The sequence below is a fragment of the Gymnoscopelus microlampas genome (genome assembly GCF_963454915.1).
Source record: "Gymnoscopelus microlampas genome assembly, chromosome: 13".
Classification (NCBI taxonomy): Eukaryota; Metazoa; Chordata; class Actinopteri; order Myctophiformes; family Myctophidae; genus Gymnoscopelus; species Gymnoscopelus microlampas.
In genome coordinates this window covers 51971782-51990852 of record NC_139950.1, presented here as the reverse complement: position 1 = coordinate 51990852, position 19071 = coordinate 51971782, and the positions used below count along the sequence as shown (strand labels likewise).

At 39.9% G+C, this 19071-nt stretch overlaps 1 protein-coding gene across 1 annotated transcript in view; it reads left to right on the top strand.

Moving 5' to 3' along the window:
* The window catches only part of wdr27 (WD repeat domain 27), a gene marked incomplete at its 3' end in the record, with an annotated part of 142506 nt that overhangs the window by 93673 nt on the left and 29762 nt on the right, over window positions 1-19071 (top strand). The window contains exons 22-23 of the mRNA XM_084076195.1: window positions 3366-3468; window positions 12131-12229. Coding sequence (XP_083932321.1) covers window positions 3366-3468; window positions 12131-12229 — 202 coding nt within the window. The remainder of the gene's footprint in view (window positions 1-3365; window positions 3469-12130; window positions 12230-19071) is intronic.

Genomic DNA, 19071 nt, shown 5'->3' with positions numbered 1-19071 from the left:
CAGAATTGGACCTTCCTCTGCAGTCAGTCTGTGTTATTCATCAGGTTGGCTGTCATGTGAAAACCTCATATGTCGTCTCTAGCCAATAATAGCCAAAATACAAGCTCACAACTCCTCCTGCATGATGAAGTAGAGCATGAATTTACAACAAAATATAAAGAGATGGCCCAGCTGGCCTAGCGGTCCGGGCACCTGGGCTCCAATGTAGCCTGACCGTGCATCGCGGGTTCGAGTCCCGTTCTCGATGATCTTTACCGCATGTCTCTCCCCATCTCTCTCTCTCTCCCTGTTTCCTGTCCATATAAAAACATATATACATTATAAGAGTTGAAATACAGAGATACAAGGTTTCTCTCTGACAGCAAGGAGAATGCTGGTTAGTCATCACTCACACAACACTGGGAATGTGGCTCGGCCTCATCCTCCTCCTCTCTCTCTCTCTCTCTCTCTCTCTCTCTCTCTCTCTCTCTCTCTCTATCATTTAGATTTGAACCAGTTGAACCCCTAGCACCCATATTCTACAGGCTCACAAGGTGCTGTGATGCTTGGCCGACGCCTTGTGAGCTTGTAGATCGGTTATTTACAGGAAAGAGATTTGGTGTACAAAGTACGGAGCCGACCCCAGTCAACTAAAGTATTAGTTTATGAAGTATGGAGGTTTGATGCCCAGTCCACACCAATGATTCATAAAGCAACTAGTTGCAATTATACTCAAAATTGCACAGACCTGCAATTTCTTGCAAATGGTTGCAAGTTGCAACTAGTTGCGTTTGTGTGGAGAGTTGACTGTGCTTAAAGGAATAGGTTTTTAAATCTATGGATTAGTCAGTCACCCCATGAATGACTTGAATTCATGGATATTTTATTTTTTGTCTCATTCCTAAGACAATAATTTGTTGACCGGCAGCGGTTCCGGTAGGAGACACAAAGAGTCTCCTTTGTATCTCCTACCGGAACCGCTGCCTACAGAGTTATGGTGGTCCGTGGTCTAATGCAGGGGTTCTCAAAGTGGGGTCCGGGGACCACCAGGGCCCTACATACATCAGCTATTTTCAAAAAAAATCTTGACATTCTTTGAAAATGTTTGAATATTTTTTACATTTTTAACTTTAATCTTGGATGGGGGTCCTTGACACAAAATCTTTTCAGATGGGGGTCCGCGGCCAAATACACATTCATTTAGGGGTACTTGACCTGAACAAGTTTGAGAACCACTGCTTTATGGTCACCCACCATTGAATGTGACCTAGTTTCTGTCCGTCTTAAATGAGATTAGCAGGTGAAAGCCAAAAGACATGCTCTCACCAGGACCTGTGTGAGAGAGAGAGAGAGAGAGAGAGAGAGAGAGAGAGAGAGAGAGAGAGAGAGAGAGAGAGAGAGAGAGAGAGAGAGAGAGAGAGAGAGAGAGAGAGAGAGAGAGAGAGAGAGAGAGAGAGAGAGAGGAGAGAGAGAGAGAGAGAGAGAGAGAGAGAGAGAGAGAGAGAGAGAGAGATGAGAGAGAGAGAGAGACCCCCGGTCACAACATCCACGGGGCCTGTCCTGCTTGGAGGGGTGTTCAGTATAGTGTAGCTGGGTTAGTTCAGTATACTCATACTGTAGCTGGACGGGCCTGCGCTGGCAGCCTGGTAAAGCCATTACACGCTGCAGTATGAATGAGCATAACAGTCACAGTAGGGGGCGCTCCGCTCGCTCCTCACCTACAACAGTCTTTTTTTTTCTCCCTGTGTTTTGCTTGAGTCATGCTGCCCCCCCCCCCCCCCCCCCCCCCCGCGTGGATCAGATGCTCCTCGGACAGTGGTGGAGAAAACCTCCAAATCAGTGCTTCTCAAACGTTTTCATGTCAAGGACCCCCGAAATGATGTGTATTTGGCTGCAGACCCTCATCTGAAAATATGTTGTTCCAGGGACCCCCCAGAAGCAAAGATTTGAGTTGCAAATGTTCGCTTAAAAATATATATTCAAAGATTTGCACAAATGGTCAGGATTTTTCAAAATGAGCAGATCTATACTCTGTGCCGTGCTAAAACAAGTCAGTAGTTTGATACTAATAGTCAAAGACCAATACATCATAGTGACATTGTATTATTTTTTCCACTGCATACTGTATGTACTGTAAACCACTTTAACCTGACTTCCCTAATATGGGCATGTCTTTATAGGGAAATATTTATTTATTTTTTAAGTTATTTTCAGACTATGTATTACAAACATATCACAAGTAGATCTGTAAAAATAGATCTGTAAAAATAGATCTGTAAAAAGACTCACACGCTCTGTGTCTCAGAGGAGGGCTGTGGACACAGTTCAACCTACCTACCAGTGACATCATCAGTAGGCAGGTTTGGTCATTTGAAACAATATTTAAAAGGTTTATTTCATCATGCTTATATACTTTCCAGGAAGAGAAAGAGCAGTTATCTGAACTGTCCACCAAACAGCCCCCAATGAGACACTATATATGAAATGGAATATATATATATATATGTATATATAAAATGACACAGAAAGTGTCATTTTATGCCAGATTGAAGGGGTTATTAAGTGGTTAATATGTCCAGGCTTCCCCTTCTTGAACATATTAATAGTTGGACTTTTCAGTGCAAACATCTGCTGGCCTGTTGTATTATTGAGTCATGATGCTTCACAGGGAAACAACATCATCCAAATTATACATGATGTCACCAGACAATTATCCTGTTGTTTTGTGAAATCACATCTATTTACTTAACCCTGTAGGACCGGGAACGCATCTGTGACACATTATGATTTCTTTGGCTATTCAAAAAAAAAAAAATGTGTGCAAATCTGTTTGAAAAAAAAAAAAAAAAAAAAAAAAAATATATATATATATATATATATATATATATATATATATACACAGTATATATATATATATAAAAACAAAAATTAAGCGAACATTTGTAACTCAAATCTTTGCTTCTGGGGATTCTACAAATGTCTTCTAAATCATAACAGTTTTTTGTTTTTTTTTTATATAATTTTGTTGCTATAATATCAGTGGTTCTCAAACTATTGTATTTGGCCGTGAACGCCCATCTCAAAATATGTTGTTGAATTTTGAATTATCCGGTTTGAATGGGTTAATTTAATCCACAAGCATTATTTAGTCGGTCATTTATTTTGTGTGTGTCTCCTTTTATCAGGCGTGTGTGTGTGTGTGTGTGTGTGTGTGTGTGTGTGTGTGTGTGTGTGTGTGTGTGTGTGTGTGTGTGTGTGTGTGTGTGTGTGTGTGTGTGTGTGTCCTTTTATCAGGTGTGTGTGTGTGTGTGTGTGTCTCCTTTTATCAGGTGTGTGTGTCCTTTTATTTTATCAGGTGTGTGTGTGTGTGTGTGTCCTTTTCTCAGGTGTGTGCGTCGTTATGAGAGCCATGTGAACCGCTGCTATCCCTGCTCCTCAGCCATCTCACCATGTGGACGCTTCATCGCCTCAGGCTCTGAAGACAACTGTGTAAGTCACTGCTGCTCAAAGTGGGGTTCGGGGGACCCATCAGGGTCGTTTGGGGGAGCATGCCCCCTTTTGTGTAACTCTGAGAGTGTCAGAGTTACATTAGCACTGAGGATTGTACAGTGTTGGGTCCCATAGATGAAAGTCATATCATTTTCACTAGACAACCTTTTCACTAGACAAGCCTAAATGAAGCCATGCAAAGAGCACAGAACACCCTCTATCTATACACACACTGTATTTGCCTTTCATCTCTTTTATAGAATTAGTTTTTATAGAAAATAAAATGCAAGGCACGTTCTGTGCAAATAATTTACGAGCTGGCATCCATCTAAAAGTCAGACTTATGACTGTATCTTCAGCAACTTAAACCTTAGTGTTATACTGTAGGCAGTCTAGTGGTGTAAGTATTATTAATAGAATAATAATCAATGGCACATCTTGCTGCATCTCTGGACCTGAATTTAGGAGCTGGCATCCATCTAAAAGTCAGACTGAGTTATGACATATCTGTATAACCTTAGTGTTATACCTGGCAGGTCCTGTATATACTATACAGGTCCTAGGTGTACAGGTCCTGTATCCTATGTACAGGACATATATATGTATACTATGTACAGGACATATATATGTATACTGTGTACAGGACATATATATGTATCCTATGTACAGGACATATATATGTATACTGTGTACAGGACATATATATGTATACTGTGTACAGGTCCTGTATACTATACAGGTCCTAGCTGGACCTGCATGCATTATTTTGGTAACGCTTCACCTTTCTTAAGTAAAAGGTCCAATAAAGTGTACTTATTTATTAACCTATGCAAACATGTTGCAAAGGTGTCGCGGGTTCGAGTCCCTTTGCTGCATGTCTCTCTCTCATAAGAATGGAATGAACTCTAGATTGTTACGCTCAGTCCACAGCCATTATGTTCCAATGTTCCATGTTGAGTTGGAGTTCTTTTATAGAAGTTTCATTGCCTGGCTTTGTGAGGTGTAGTGGACTGACTACTCCACTACACCTCGGATCCAAATATTGTACTTTCACTCCACTATATTTTTTTAAAACTAGTTACTTTGTAGATTTTGATTATTATTACAAAACATACCTTAACCACTTCAGCCCCATATACATTTTGTCCATTTCAAAATAGCCGATCTACAAGCTTACAATGCGTACTGTGGGCTTGTAGATCTGCTATTTTCAAAAGATTTTTATACATTTGAAAACTTTAAATGGGACATTCTGTATAATGAGTACTTTTACTTTTGGTGCTTTAAGTACATTTAATTTATCATATCACATTTTATATCAATACTTCTGCACTTTTACTTACATTTTTAATTCCGGACTTTTACTTAACAGAGTATTTCTACATTGCAGTATTGAAACTTTGAGTACTTTTTCTACCACTGCTTGTACAGTACATCAAGCTGCCTCTATAGAAACATGAGATAGGCTCCTAGGGGCCGCAAGGCTACTTATCTGTCAGTTATCCAGCAATTTATATGCTCTCTTGCGGACAGGAGGATGTACATAATCCATTTTCATCTATTTTCGGCAAAGATATTTGTTTTGGAGGGAAAAGGAGAAGGAGCTGACCTAGTAGTGAGCCTTGGGAGACTCCGGTCAACTAAGTGGTGGAAGAAGAAAGGGTTAGGAGTATAAAAAGAGTTCACATTGATGAGAGGGTTGTGTGCACTCAGATGTTTTCTCAGAAAGTGCTCCTTCGTAAATTAGCCTGTTAACACATCTTAGCATAACAATTTGATGACTGTGGAGTGAGAGAGAATGTGACCTCTTAGCTGTTCAGGGGCTTTGGTACTGTTATACTAATCCAAAACTAATTGCCTCAAAACCCCCTTTTTCTGATTGTAAATCTGTATTGTAGGTCAACGTAAAAGATTTCCCTTCCACGCTTTTGATTTACATTATGTCTCACCGTTGTGCCAAACATATTTTTCAGCCAAATAATTTTGCCAGATGAGTTTTTGATCAAATGCTGACTATCACAGTCCTGTTTGTGTCTGTTCAGCTTGACTATCACAGTCCTGTTTGTGTCTGGTCAGCTTGACTATCACAGTCCTGTTTGTGTCTGTTCAGCTTGACTATCACAGTCCTGTTTGTGTCTGTTCAGCTCGACTATCACAGTCCTGTTTGTGTCTGTTCAGCTTGACTATCACAGTCCTGTTTGTGTCTGTTCAGCTTGACTATCACAGTCCTGTTTGTGTCTGTTCAGCTTGACTATCACAGTCCTGTTTGTGTCTGTTCAGCTTGACTATCACAGTCCTGTTTGTGTCTGTTCAGCTTGACTATCACAGTCCTGTTTGTGTCTGTTCAGCTTGACTATCACAGTCCTGTTTGTGTCTGTTCAGCTTGACTATCACAGTCCTGTTTGTGTCTGTTCAGCTTGACTATCACAGTCCTGTTTGTGTCTGTTCAGCTCGACACGTTCATTTAGAATGATTGTTTCTCCGGAAGGCATCAAAGGGCAAGGTGTTCTGACTCTTACTAAATTGGGCTGGAGGATGGAAGATGGCAGGAAAACAGCGGTGTAAACCGATATCACTTTTCACCTTCCACTCCAGGGTAGGACAGGATTCGTGCTTGACTCACAGATCTGTATTTTTGGACACAGGCCTTTTTCCATAAGAAGTCGAAATTCAACATTCATGTCGAAGAAGCAGAAACTCTTTAATTACTTTTCCAGACTTGTGCCTGATACTCGCTTTCAAAGCATCTCACAAGACGGGCCTCCCTTTTCCCTTTTCCCTATCCATCTGTCCTTTCTTCTGGTGTATGTGTTTGGTGAAAGCAAACGGAATAATATATGAACGCTGCTGCTTATTATTAATTGTGGGGGACTCTGCGCAGACATTTGAGAGCATCTCTGTCGAGATCGGACGTTTCCAGCGTTTTCTTGGAAGCTTGATGGAGCGTATGGTAGTGAGCTGCAGCCGTGCTTATTTGTTGCTACCCTGAGACCTTCCATAAGCCAGAGGCATTTGTACTTGTCTCGATATTTCACAAAACAATCATGGAAAAAAAGAACTTCCATACTCTAGAATGACTCCCAAGATCATATTACACATTTTCCACCAAAACTTAAGGCTCAAGACAGAGGAAATGCACATGCTTCAGTAATCAGTAGGACCCTATTATATGTGATTTAAGTGGAGTGGTCAGGGGTTCCCGAACCTTTCCATGACAGGGACCCCCAAATAGCCATAGCCTCTGGCTGCAGCCCCCCTACTGTGAAATGGCTTTAAAAAAACATTGGGGTAAAAAAATAAATAATTATGTTAACCTTTTATATAACCAGGCTAAACAGGTCAAGAACTAATTCTTATTTACAACTGGCCTCTTGAGGGAGAGGGGAAAGAGGATAAAAGAAATCAACAGTCAATAAAAGGTCAAAACAATAAAACAACACAATGTAATAATTTACAAAATCCACACAATAAATCGAAAGTAAACCAAGCATTACTGCAGAGCCGAATAAGACAACAAATAAACGTGGCTCTAACTGTCTGAGGGACATTTTGTCTTTATGTGTGACAGTAATAACATGCAGCATTTTGTCTTTATGTGTGACAGTAATAACATGCAGCATTTTGTCTTTATGTGTGACAGTAATAACAGCATTTTGTCTTTATGTGTGACAGTAATAACATGCAGCATTTTGTCTTTATGTGTGACAGTAATAACATGCAACATTTTGTCTTTATGTGTGACAGTAATAACAGCATTTTGTCTTTATGTGTGACAGTAATAACATGCAGCATTTTGTCTTTATGTGTGACAGTAATAACATGCAGCATTTTGTCTTTATGTGTGACAGTAATAACATGCAGCATTTTGTCTTTATGTGTGACAGTAATAACATGCAGCATTTTGTCTTTATGTGTGACAGTAATAACAGCATTTTGTCTTTATGTGTGACAGTAATAACATGCAGCATTTTGTCTTTATGTGTGACAGTAATAACATGCAGCATTTTGTCTTTATGTGTGACAGTAATAACAGCATTTTGTCTTTATGTGTGACAGTAATAACATGCAGCATTTTGTCTTTATGTGTGACAGTAATAACAGCATTTTGTCTTTATGTGTGACAGTAATAACATGCAGCATTTTGTCTTTATGTGTGACAGTAATAACATGCAGCATTTTGTCTTTATGTGTGACAGTAATAACATGCAGCATTTTGTCTTTATGTGTGACAGTAATAACATGCAGCATTTTGTCTTTATGTGTGACAGTAATAACATGCAGCATTTTGTCTTTATGTGTGACAGTAATAACATGCAGCATTTTGTCTTTATGTGTGACAGTAATAACATGCAGCATTTTGTCTTTATGTGTGACAGTAATAACATGCAGCATTTTGTCTTTATGTGTGACAGTAATAACAGCATTTTGTCTTTATGTGTGACAGTAATAACATGCAGCATTTTGTCTTTATGTGTGACAGTAATAACATGCAGCATTTTGTCTTTATGTGTGACAGTAATAACAGCATTTTGTCTTTATGTGTGACAGTAATAACATGCAGCATTTTGTCTTTATGTGTGACAGTAATAACATGCAACATTTTGTCTTTATGTGTGACAGTAATAACATGCAGCATTTTGTCTTTGTGTGTGACAGTAATAACATGCAGCATTTGTCTTTGTGTTTGACAGTAATTACATGCCACCATGACATAAGACTAGGGCTGTGAATAGTCTGCTATCTCACGATTCGATTCCGATTCTTGGGGTCACGATTCAATTAAAAATAGATTAAAAAAATATTCCCAATCGGTTTAATCCAAATTATTATATTGTTTTCATCCTGACTAAACAACCAAGTGTAGCCTAGTTTTTTCCTACAGCTCAAACCAAAAAAATATATAATACCAGAGAGGGTCGTGTAAACATTCTTGGCTTTGATGGCATCTTAGATTAGGTGTAGTTATGTTTGGTGCAGAAACACAACATCATTGCTTTGATGCAACAAGTAACATTAACGAGTGTCAACGAGCGTCAGCTGGACAGTGACACACACCTCAGCTGTGCTGAACTGAAAGTGACTGGAGTTTAAAAAAGACCTTTATATGACTGAAGACATGACGCATAAGACCAGGTTTGTGTGTGTGTGTGTGTGTGTGTGTGTGTGTGTGTGTGTGTGTGTGTGTGTGTGTGTGTGTGTGTGTGTGTGTGTGTGTGTGTGTGTGTGTGTGTGTGTGTGTGTGTGTGTGTGTGTGTGTGTGGAAAGGAAGGGTTGGAATTGCTTTCATCTTTCAGTTTGGGTTTAATATGAAGTGAGCTCATCAACCTGAATGAACTTCTTCTCATAATCGTGCAAACTGAAAATGAGTTATTAGGCCTGCAGCTTTGGTTTGTTAGTTCAACATGCTAACAATGTGCTTTATGTCATTAGTTCAACATGATAACACTGTGCTTTTTATGTCATTAGTTCAACATGTTAACAATGTGCTTTATGTCATTAGTTCAACATGTTAACAATGTGCTTTATGTCATTAGTTCAACATGCTAACAATGTGCTTTATGTCATTAGTTCAACATGTTAACAATGTGCTTTATGTCATTAGTTCAACATGTTAACAATGTGCTTTATGTCATTAGTTCAACATGATAACAATGTGCTTTATGTCATTAGTTCAACATGTTAACAATGTGCTTTATGTCATTAGTTCAACATGTTAACAATGTGCTTTATGTCATTAGTTCAACATGTTAACAATGTGCTTTATGTCATTAGTTCAACATGCTAACAATGTGCTTTATGTCATTAGTTCAACATGCTAACAATGTGCTTTATGTCATTAGTTCAACATGCTAACACTGTGCTTTATGTCATTAGTTCAACATGCTAACAATGTGCTTTATGTCATTAGTTCAACATGCTAACAATGTGCTTTATGTCATTAGTTCAACATGTTAACAATGTGCTTTATGTCATTAGTTCAACATGTTAACAATGTGCTTTATGTCATTAGTTCAACATGTTAACAATGTGCTTTATGTCATTAGTTCAACATGCTAACAATGTGCTTTATGTCATTAGTTCAACATGCTAACAATGTGCTTTATGTCATTAGTTCAACATGTTAACAATGTGCTTTATGTCATTAGTTCAACATGTTAACAATGTGCTTTATGTCATTAGTTCAACATGCTAACAATGTGCTTTATGTCATTAGTTCAACATGCTAACAATGTGCTTTATGTCATTAGTTCAACATGTTAACAATGTGCTTTATGTCATTAGTTCAACATGTTAACAATGTGCTTTATGTCATTAGTTCAACATGCTAACAATGTGCTTTATGTCATTAGTTCAACATGCTAACAATGTGCTTTATGTCATTAGTTCAACATGTTAACAATGTGCTTTATGTCATTAGTTCAACATGCTAACACTGTGCTTTATGTCATGTATGATGCACGGCGTGTCATGGTTCAGACCCCCTTCCCCCCCGCCTCAGTTTGTTGTTGATATTTATTGCTGCATCTGGCAGGGATGAGGCCATGTATGTCTGGGGTCCTATGTGTGCTGCTGAGACACACCTAGCAAAGGGGTGCAATACGTTAGTCCGACACACCATTCCTCCGACAGCGCATGCCTCCGACGTTTACTATACTAACCCTATACCAAACCCGAACCCTAACCCTAACCGCACGCGGATGCCACGTAGTCGGAGAAATGGGATGTCGGACTTACGTATGCCCCCCCCCTAGCAAAGACCCCCCCCCCCACCCAAAGCTGTCTAATGCCTTGTTAGATGCTTTAGTGGTAAGGACCCCTGAATGAATGTGTATTTAATTAGTATTAATGAATGAATGTGTATTTAATTAGTATTAATGAATGAATGTGTATTTAATTAGTATTAATGAATGAATGTGTATTTGGCCGCAGACCCCTTTATGAAAAGTTTGTGCCAAGGACCCTGTATGTTAAAAATGTATAAATAATCAAACATTTTAAATAGCTGATGTATATAGGGCCATGGGGGGCCATGGGGGCCGGGCCATGGGGGGCCGTGGACCCCACTTTGAGAACCCCTGCATTAGACCACGGACCACCATAACTCTGAGAGTGTACAAAGGGAACCAAATGGACCCGTTTGTACACTCTCAGAGTTACAGCCACAAAAGGGTCCATATGGTTCCTAACTATCCATCATTTGTCTGGGGACCCCCTGGAAGCCCCTCAACGACCCCTGGGGGTCCCCGGACCCCACTTTGAGAACCAAGGCTTTAGACCAGTGGTTCTCAAAGTGGGGTCTGGTAGCCCCCAGGGGTCCTTGAGGAGGTTCCAGAGGGTCCCCAGCAAAATGTGTTGATAAACCGTAGCATTAAAATCTGTTCAACTACTTTAACACAGTTTTCCGCTATATATATTTTTTTTGTTGAAATATTGGAAATAATCTCTTATGGGGGTCCCTGGCACCACATCTTTTCAGATGGGGGGGTCTGTGGCCACATTCATATCCATTTGGGGGTCCTGACATGAAAATGTCAGCTAGGACCACCGCTCTTAGACAGGAGACTATCCCTCCTAGGGAGCTCTCACTTCAAGCTCTTTTCAGGGAAACTTAATAAAGAACAGCTGCAGGAATCTGATGAGTCGCCGTCTGGTACCAAACATCCCCACATCTGGATTTATCTGCGCCCATGGCACCGCCGAAAGAACGTGGCTTGAAACACATCACTTGTGTTCGCAGCCAAGATGGAGAACTGGGTCTGCACTGGACCGGTTACATCCACCGCTAAAAACACAACAACTCACTTATATAAGCTCGTCTGGTAGCGCTTTATAAGACTTCTAATCTAATGTCAGTGTTCATTTTGACAGCAAATATTGATTTAGTCTTAGTCTTAGTCTTTTGAATAAAATTCCCATGTTGTTTTAGTCGTAGTAGTCATCTGAAATGTCTTAAGTTTTTGTCTAGTTTTAGTCGACTAAATATCATAAGATTTTAGCCAACTAAATCTATAGTTTATTTTGTCGACAAAAATGTGTATTGGCGGTGCCTTGATGGCGTCGTAATGGCTGATTTTACACTTGTTTGCATGCTGAAAATAGCCGATCTACAAGCTCACACAACACGTCGCAGCGCGACGCGTTGTGTGAGCTTGTAGATCAGCTATTTTCAGTGCGCAACACCCGAGCACAACCAAACATAAAATGACTTAGTTCTACTGGATCGAATCTACTGGATTGACGAAATTGTCAATATATTTAGTCATGGTTTTAGTCATCATAGCTTAGTTTTGATTTAGTTTTCGTCAGTGAAATAAGGTCGACGGACATTTTTTTGTCATAGTTTTAGCCAACGAACTTAACACTGTCTGATGTGTAAAACAAATTCACATTTTATCTATGTGTATCTATCTATCTATGTGTTTCAGGTCTACGTGTATGACATCTATCTATCTATGTGTATCAGGTCTATGTGTATGACATCTATGTGTATATCTATGTGTTTCAGGTCTATGTGTATGACATCTATGTGTATATCTATGTGTTTCAGGTCTATGTGTATGACATCTATGTGTTTCAGGTCTATGTGTATGACATCTATGTGTATATCTATGTGTTTCAGGTCTATGTGTATGACATCTATGTGTATATCTATGTGTTTCAGGTCTATGTGTATGACATCTGCAGCAGTAACTACATCCACAAGCTTCAGAAACACTCTGATACAGTCCTCAATGTGACCTTCAATCCTGCCGTGCCAGAGGTGAGTCTTATGTTATATTAATATATTATAGCACGTCTATACTCTTTCTGCTCTGTGTTTTAATGCACAGGTTTTCACATCTACAATCACGTCTTTGCCAGGAGGGCCGCAGCCAGAGGTTATGAGGTTATTTTGGTGGTCCTAGAACCCCTGATTTAAAGTGTCCTCGAATACAATCTTCAGGGAAATCATTCATTCATCTTTTCAGAACAGACCTGACACTGATGAAGGGCCTAGGACCTTTGTCTATCCTTCCCCTACACGTTATGATACATTATAATACGTTATAATAATAACAATGTCAATGTTGCTATAATATCAGTGGTTCTCAAACTTTATTCATGTAAAGGACCACCCAAATGTATATGTATTTGGCCGCGGACCCCAATCTCAAAATAGTTTTGTTCCAGGGACCCCCAGGAAGCACATATTTGAGTAAAACATTTTTTCTTCAAAAGTCTATATATATTCAATGATTTGCACCCTTTTTCATGATTTCTTTTCAAAAATAGCAGATCTACAAGCTCGTAACACGGCACTCGGTATGAGCTAGTAGATCTGCTATTTTTGAATAGCCCAAAGAAATCTTAAAAATGACACACAGATGCGTTCCCTGTCTTAAAGGGTTAATAAAGTGAGGTGTTACATAGTAAATCTCTCTGTTCTTAAAGGGTTAAAGAACAAAGTGAGGTGTTACATAGTAACTCTCTCTGTCATGTGACCTCTGTGCCAGGAAGTGTCAGGATGTAGGGAGTCTTTTCCTGGATCCACATATCTGAGGGGATCTGAGGGGATCTGCTGCTTTTCCACAGACAGCATGCCAAAGAGCATGCTAAGCCTCCTTGTCTGTCAGACACTCAACACAATGCATTCTACAGATCATCATGTGGAAGTTACATTCTCTCTGTTTAGGCAATCAGAACGTTTGATTTCCTTCCTGGCCATTTAGTCTTAAAGCTGCAATCTGGCTGAATACAACGTTATTTTAGACCAATCTCCCATTTCAAGTTTTCAAATGTATCAAAATCTTTTGAAAATAGCAGATCTACAAGCTCACAACGCCTCGCGCTGCAAGGCGTTGTGAGCTTGTAGATAGGCTATTTTCGGAGAGTTGGTGTAGAGGAAAAAGGAGCAGACCAAGTACAGAGCCAACGGTCAAGTTGATTAAATATTGAGGGTTCTGAAAATACACATTAACATGAATCCCGCTATCTATAATTCTATACAGTTTGTGTAGAGTCTTGTCCTGAAAAACATTGAAGACCCCTGGCATAAGACAGGGACACTGGCAAGTGCCCAGGCTGGGTTGCTTAGCCATGGGTAAGTCAGCTGTGGTATCCCCAATGGTCAGAATAGACAGTGCCCCTCAATATGTGATTCCAATTTGAGGTTTATTGGATGATGCATTCATGATATATGTTTTTTGTAAGAAATACGCCCTGCCCACTAATGTTGTATGCCTATTACAGGCAAAGAGTATGGAATATGAAAACTCTGTGTGATTCTCATTGTCACAGGCCTAATTTGGTGGGGGAAACAAAATAATCCTGTTTCTGCAACAAACTGTGTTGTGACATGTACCATTTGGAAGCCAACGAAACATATGGTTATAGACCAAAAAGTAAAGCAGCCTGGTATAGCGCCCCCATGAGTCTGACTGGGAGAGTGTCCAGCAGTCCAGCAGTGTCCAAGATTAGCTGTGCACAGACACACAGGTGTGCACACACGGACAGGGGCGAAAACATAATCTCCACTTCCTGGCCTGGTGGACATAATTAGGAAATATGAATAGTCACAATTTTGTTAAAATTAAATGGTTTTGGTCTTGTAGCCACTATAACCTACATGACTTACTGTAGCCTACACAAGAAGTATGGAAACTTTGGCAGAGCTCCAGGATGATTACATTGAGAGACTTAATGAACAGGTGTTAGTTCTTTGTCTTTGTGACGGCAAAGCCAGACTGTCTGTCAAGTTGAAATGCACTGATTCTTTTTTTTTTAATGAACGTGGGAAACCCAAAGTCCAATTGTCCAACAGCACACAATGATAACATCTCAAGGCACACCTGAGTACTGTATGTTCATTTAAAATATTATTTAAAAAAAATATATGCTTCACGATCATTCGATAAATCAAAAAAATGAAATTGATAGAATAATCAGTACAAAAAGTATGGACAGTTGCAGCCCGAGTCCATAGGATCACAGCTTTGGTCTGTTGTCCTCCAGTCCTCCACCGGGCCTGTGAAACAGCTGGAGAAAGCATATCTCACTGCTCAGAATACATGACACTCAGAGTGAGCGCTCCGGGATCCCCACAGAATTTGGCAGGCCAAGATCATTTCACCATAACTCATCTAATAGGCCTATATCTGCCCAAAAGATTGCTGTGTAAGATACCACATTCCTTCATATCAGGACAAACACAACCCTGGAAAGCGATCTCCAATGTCACCTCCACCGTTCGCCATCGCTTACTCGCTTTTCACCATTTAACCACTTGAACCCTATACATTTAACCACTTAAACCCTATACATGTAACCACTTAAACCCTATACATTTAACCACTTAAACCCTATATACTGTGCTTAGTTGACCAGAGTCCCACAGGGGTCTATACTAGGCCCCCTAATTGTTTCCCTCGGCACCAAACATCTTCGCCAAAATGAATTTTACATCAATAATTGTCAACTTTAAGAAATGCAGTGAGTAGTAACCTCTCATATGCTTATTCCATGACAATACAATGGAAAGCAGTGCCAGTTAAAGCTTGTAGAACACTTTATTTATAGGATAAATATTGGATCCTTAAATTAGTATTTTATCGATTCCGGTTCGATTCCTTCATTTGTATTCGTACCCAGTACCCAGCTATTTGGATCCGGATCCTACTTGGAACCTAGTTGTGATTCCCAACCCAAGGATTTTGACATATCGTCTGATACTGGAAAACAAACAAACAAAAAAGAGAAGAAAAAACCAGAAGATCATTTCCTGACATGATGTGTTCATTTTGTGGGAGTTGAAGAGATGTGAAAACATTGTGTCTTTAGAGAAACATTTTACTCTAAATGATCATGAAGATTAAACTACATATAGCAATGTTATCCGGCCGACCTGATAAGAAAAGTAAACTTAGCAACGTCTGTGTACTTGACTCCATCACAGTGACCACACAGGGTTTCTGCCAAAAGCTACAGTGCTTATGAAAGCAACAATTTATAAGTGCTACTTGAAATCCCATCTTCCAAATGTATCCAGAAGCTCAAAACACGCTTCAGCGTGGCACGCTAGGATCTTGTAGATCTGCTATTTTTGGTGAAGATATTTGATATTATATTTGTGAGAGGGCCTAGTAGTAGGGAGCATATTGTATATATGCAAAGAAGAAATTAGGTGCTGAACGTAAGCGTTCTTTATTGTTGTGTTTTTGGTTGACTGAATGCTTTTTTTTAATTCAAAGTTAAAAATATAACACTAGTGTGATCTGAACAGAGATGGATATCCTTAGAAATACAGTCACTTGGTACTGTAGCCCCAAGCCAAAGACAACACACACTTAAAAAAGCGTAAGGCTGTGCAAATAGTTTTGTCTATCTTGAATTGTCATTACAGGAAAGTGAAACAAAATCTGCCGCGTTAAACCAGCATCCTTCCATTGTCTAATGCCGCAAAGCTATCAGAGCCTTCCTTACAGAGGAGCAATATTCCTGAAGGATACGTTTTATGGTTTTAGAGTTAAAACTCTCCTGTTGATCTGGAAATAACCCCTTTAACCACTTCTTTTGTTTCCCCATACGCTTGGCCCACTCCTTTTCCCCTCTACTCCAAATCTCTTTGCTGAAAATAGACGTGGTGCATGTTGAGCTTGTATATCGGTTATTTTCGCACAATGTTCGCCTATTTCCGCCAGATGTTGGCCTATTATGACATGCCCAGACAAACATGTCAAACCATAACGGCACATCGCTGCTGTGGGTACCTTGGGGTCGTTCTTACTAACTGGCCTTTAGATTGGAGGCTGACTTAAGGCTGATTTATACTTAGTTGTGCATCTGTGTCATGTGGCAGAAATTGCCGATCTACAAGCTCAGAACGCATCACGCCGTGATGTGTTCTGAGCTTGCAGATCGGCTGTTTTTGTCGCATGACACCGTAAGTATAACTGAGCCTTTACAGTTCGCATGTGTTTCAAATCGACTGCGTAGTTCCATTGGGATCAACTTCACGTTGATGCCTTCAGATTCCCAAAGGCTGAAAAGTGGAAATTGTGATCCATGGCCATTTACTGGCTTGATTACGCTGATCTGTGTTCAGAGTTCAAAGACACACTTCATCAGTCAGAGCATGTTTTCTCTGAACCAGAACCGTGTACACATACTCCTCCAGACAGAAAGGACATGCTCGTACCTTGAGCTCTAAGATATAGAGGAAACTTTAACACTACAGACCAAACATCTAGTGGGTTATTCCAACCGAGGATCCAAAACCCATGAGAGAGCCCATCGGGGTCAGATCACGTATTAAGTTCCGTCAACAGTTTGGAGCTAAACGAACCTGCTCCAAGGCAAGGTATAATTTTGAGTAACGAGATACGTTAGAACAGACTTTTTGTTTTGAGAGAGAAGCTTTCCTTGGCTACAACATGTGAGTTTGTGAATTGTTTTGTTTTAAGCACAGCTGAGAAGTAAAAAATCTACTATCCAATGGTATCCACCACAGGTATCCACCAAAACAATGGAAACAACAAACAAATATAATGTCAACAACTTAACCTACAGTACAGTATACTTAGTTGACCAGGGTCCCCCAGGGCTCTACTTGGTCCACTCCTTTGTTTCCCTTTACACCAAATCTCTTCACCAAAAGTTGTGAGTTTGTAGATCGGCTATTTTTGCGAATGTTCTCCCCCCCAGAATAGGGACGCTAACAGGGCATTGGGATGCCAAACGTCATCAGAGCTGCCTCATTGTACCTTCCCATGTTTTCTGCACGTGTCTGGAGTCGTATTGCAGGATAGGAGCCCGTGTTTCCTCAAGAAATCCCATTACTTGTCGTTTTGTTAATGGCGGTGGAAAACGCTGTCTCAGGTGTCTCCTAGGAAGTAGTGTTTATTTATTCCTGCAAACCCCAACATGGGGTTTGGTTTACTTAAATGCCACTCAGCAAAAACTGCTGTTTTTACCGAGCTTCTTTCTTCCCTGCAGTGGAGAGAAGAAAGTAAGAATGAAGAGAAGCAATTAGTGGAAAAGTCTAATAGTCCTTAGGCAAGATAAATGGCAATAATCTGTGATAACAGTCCTGTCAGCATTCAATCTGTCCAGTTCCTGCTGAATGTTATCACACTTTTTTTGTACAAAGAATCAACCGAAAGTTTTCATCAATTTCTCTAAAATAGCAGATCTACAAGCTCACATCGCGTCGTGAGCTTGTTGTCCAGCAATTTTTGCTGTGCAACAACATCGTACAACAAAGTATAAAATAGTGTTTAAGTGGTTAAAATGGTAGAATCCCTGTGTTGGAGTCTTCATCCATACAAGGCAATGTGCAAGAAAATGTTCATAAAGCAGACTAGTGCAATTCAATGCTACCATAATCTACACACGTAATTAGAATTCTCATATGTTTTATGTACTACTGGTCTCTGGCCCACAGGGGAAATCAACATTTGTGAAGAACCTCGAGATTCAAGTAACCAGATGGGAAATATTTGGACATAATCTGATGGATCTGAAGTTACATCTGAACAGCATAACTACAGCATAATAGATATGCTTAATAACTCCAAGTGTGTGTGTGTGTGTGTGTGTGTGTGTGTGTGTGTGTGTGTGTGTGTGTGTGTGTGTGTGTGTGTGTGTGCTTTGTTTTTTTCCCCTTAACCGTGTAGGGGTTGTTGAGTGGAACTAAAATCACGCCATCAATAAAATCACCACACCTGTTTTCAATAAACTGTATATTCAAGCACTACCTTAACACCGACACTTATCTGTGCACCGTCATGCTCCTGGGAAGTGATTTGAAGTGTCACTTCACACGCTAGCGTGGAGCCGTCAGATTAAGGGCTGTTCATTACACAGTGGAGTTTGTCTGTTCATTACACAGTGGAGTTTGTCTGTTCATTACACTAGTGAGTTTGTCTGTTCATTACACTAGTGGAGTTTGTCTGTTCATTACACAGTGGAGTTTGTCTGTTCATTACACAGTGGAGTTTGTCTGTTCATTACACTAGTGGAGTTTGTCTGTTCATTACACTAGTGGAGTTTGTCTGTTCATTACACAGTGGAGTTTGTCTGTTCATTACACAGTGGAGTTTGTCTGTTCATTACACTAGTGGAGTTTGTCTGCTCATTACACAGTGGAGTTTGTCTGTTCATTACACTAGTGGAGTTTGTCTGTTCATTACACTAGTGGAGTTTGTCTGTTCATTACACTAGTGAGTTTGTCTGTTCATTACACAGTGGAGTTTGTCTGTTCATTACACTAGTGGAGTTTGTCTGTTCATTACACAGTGGAGTTTGTCTGTTCATTACACTAGTGGAGTTTGTCTGTTCATTACACAGTGGAGTTTGTCTGTTCATTACACTAGTGAGTTTGTCTGTTCATTACACTAGTGGAGTTTGTCTGTTCATTACACAGTGGAGTTTGTCTGTTCATTACACTAGTGAGTTTGTCTGTTCATTACACTAGTGGAGTTTGTCTGTTCATTACACTAGTGGAGTTTGTCTGTTCATTACACTAGTGGAGTTTGTCTGTTCATTACACTAGTGAGTTTGTCTGTTCATTACACAGTGGAGTTTGTCTGTTCATTACACTAGTGGAGTTTGTCTGTTCATTACACA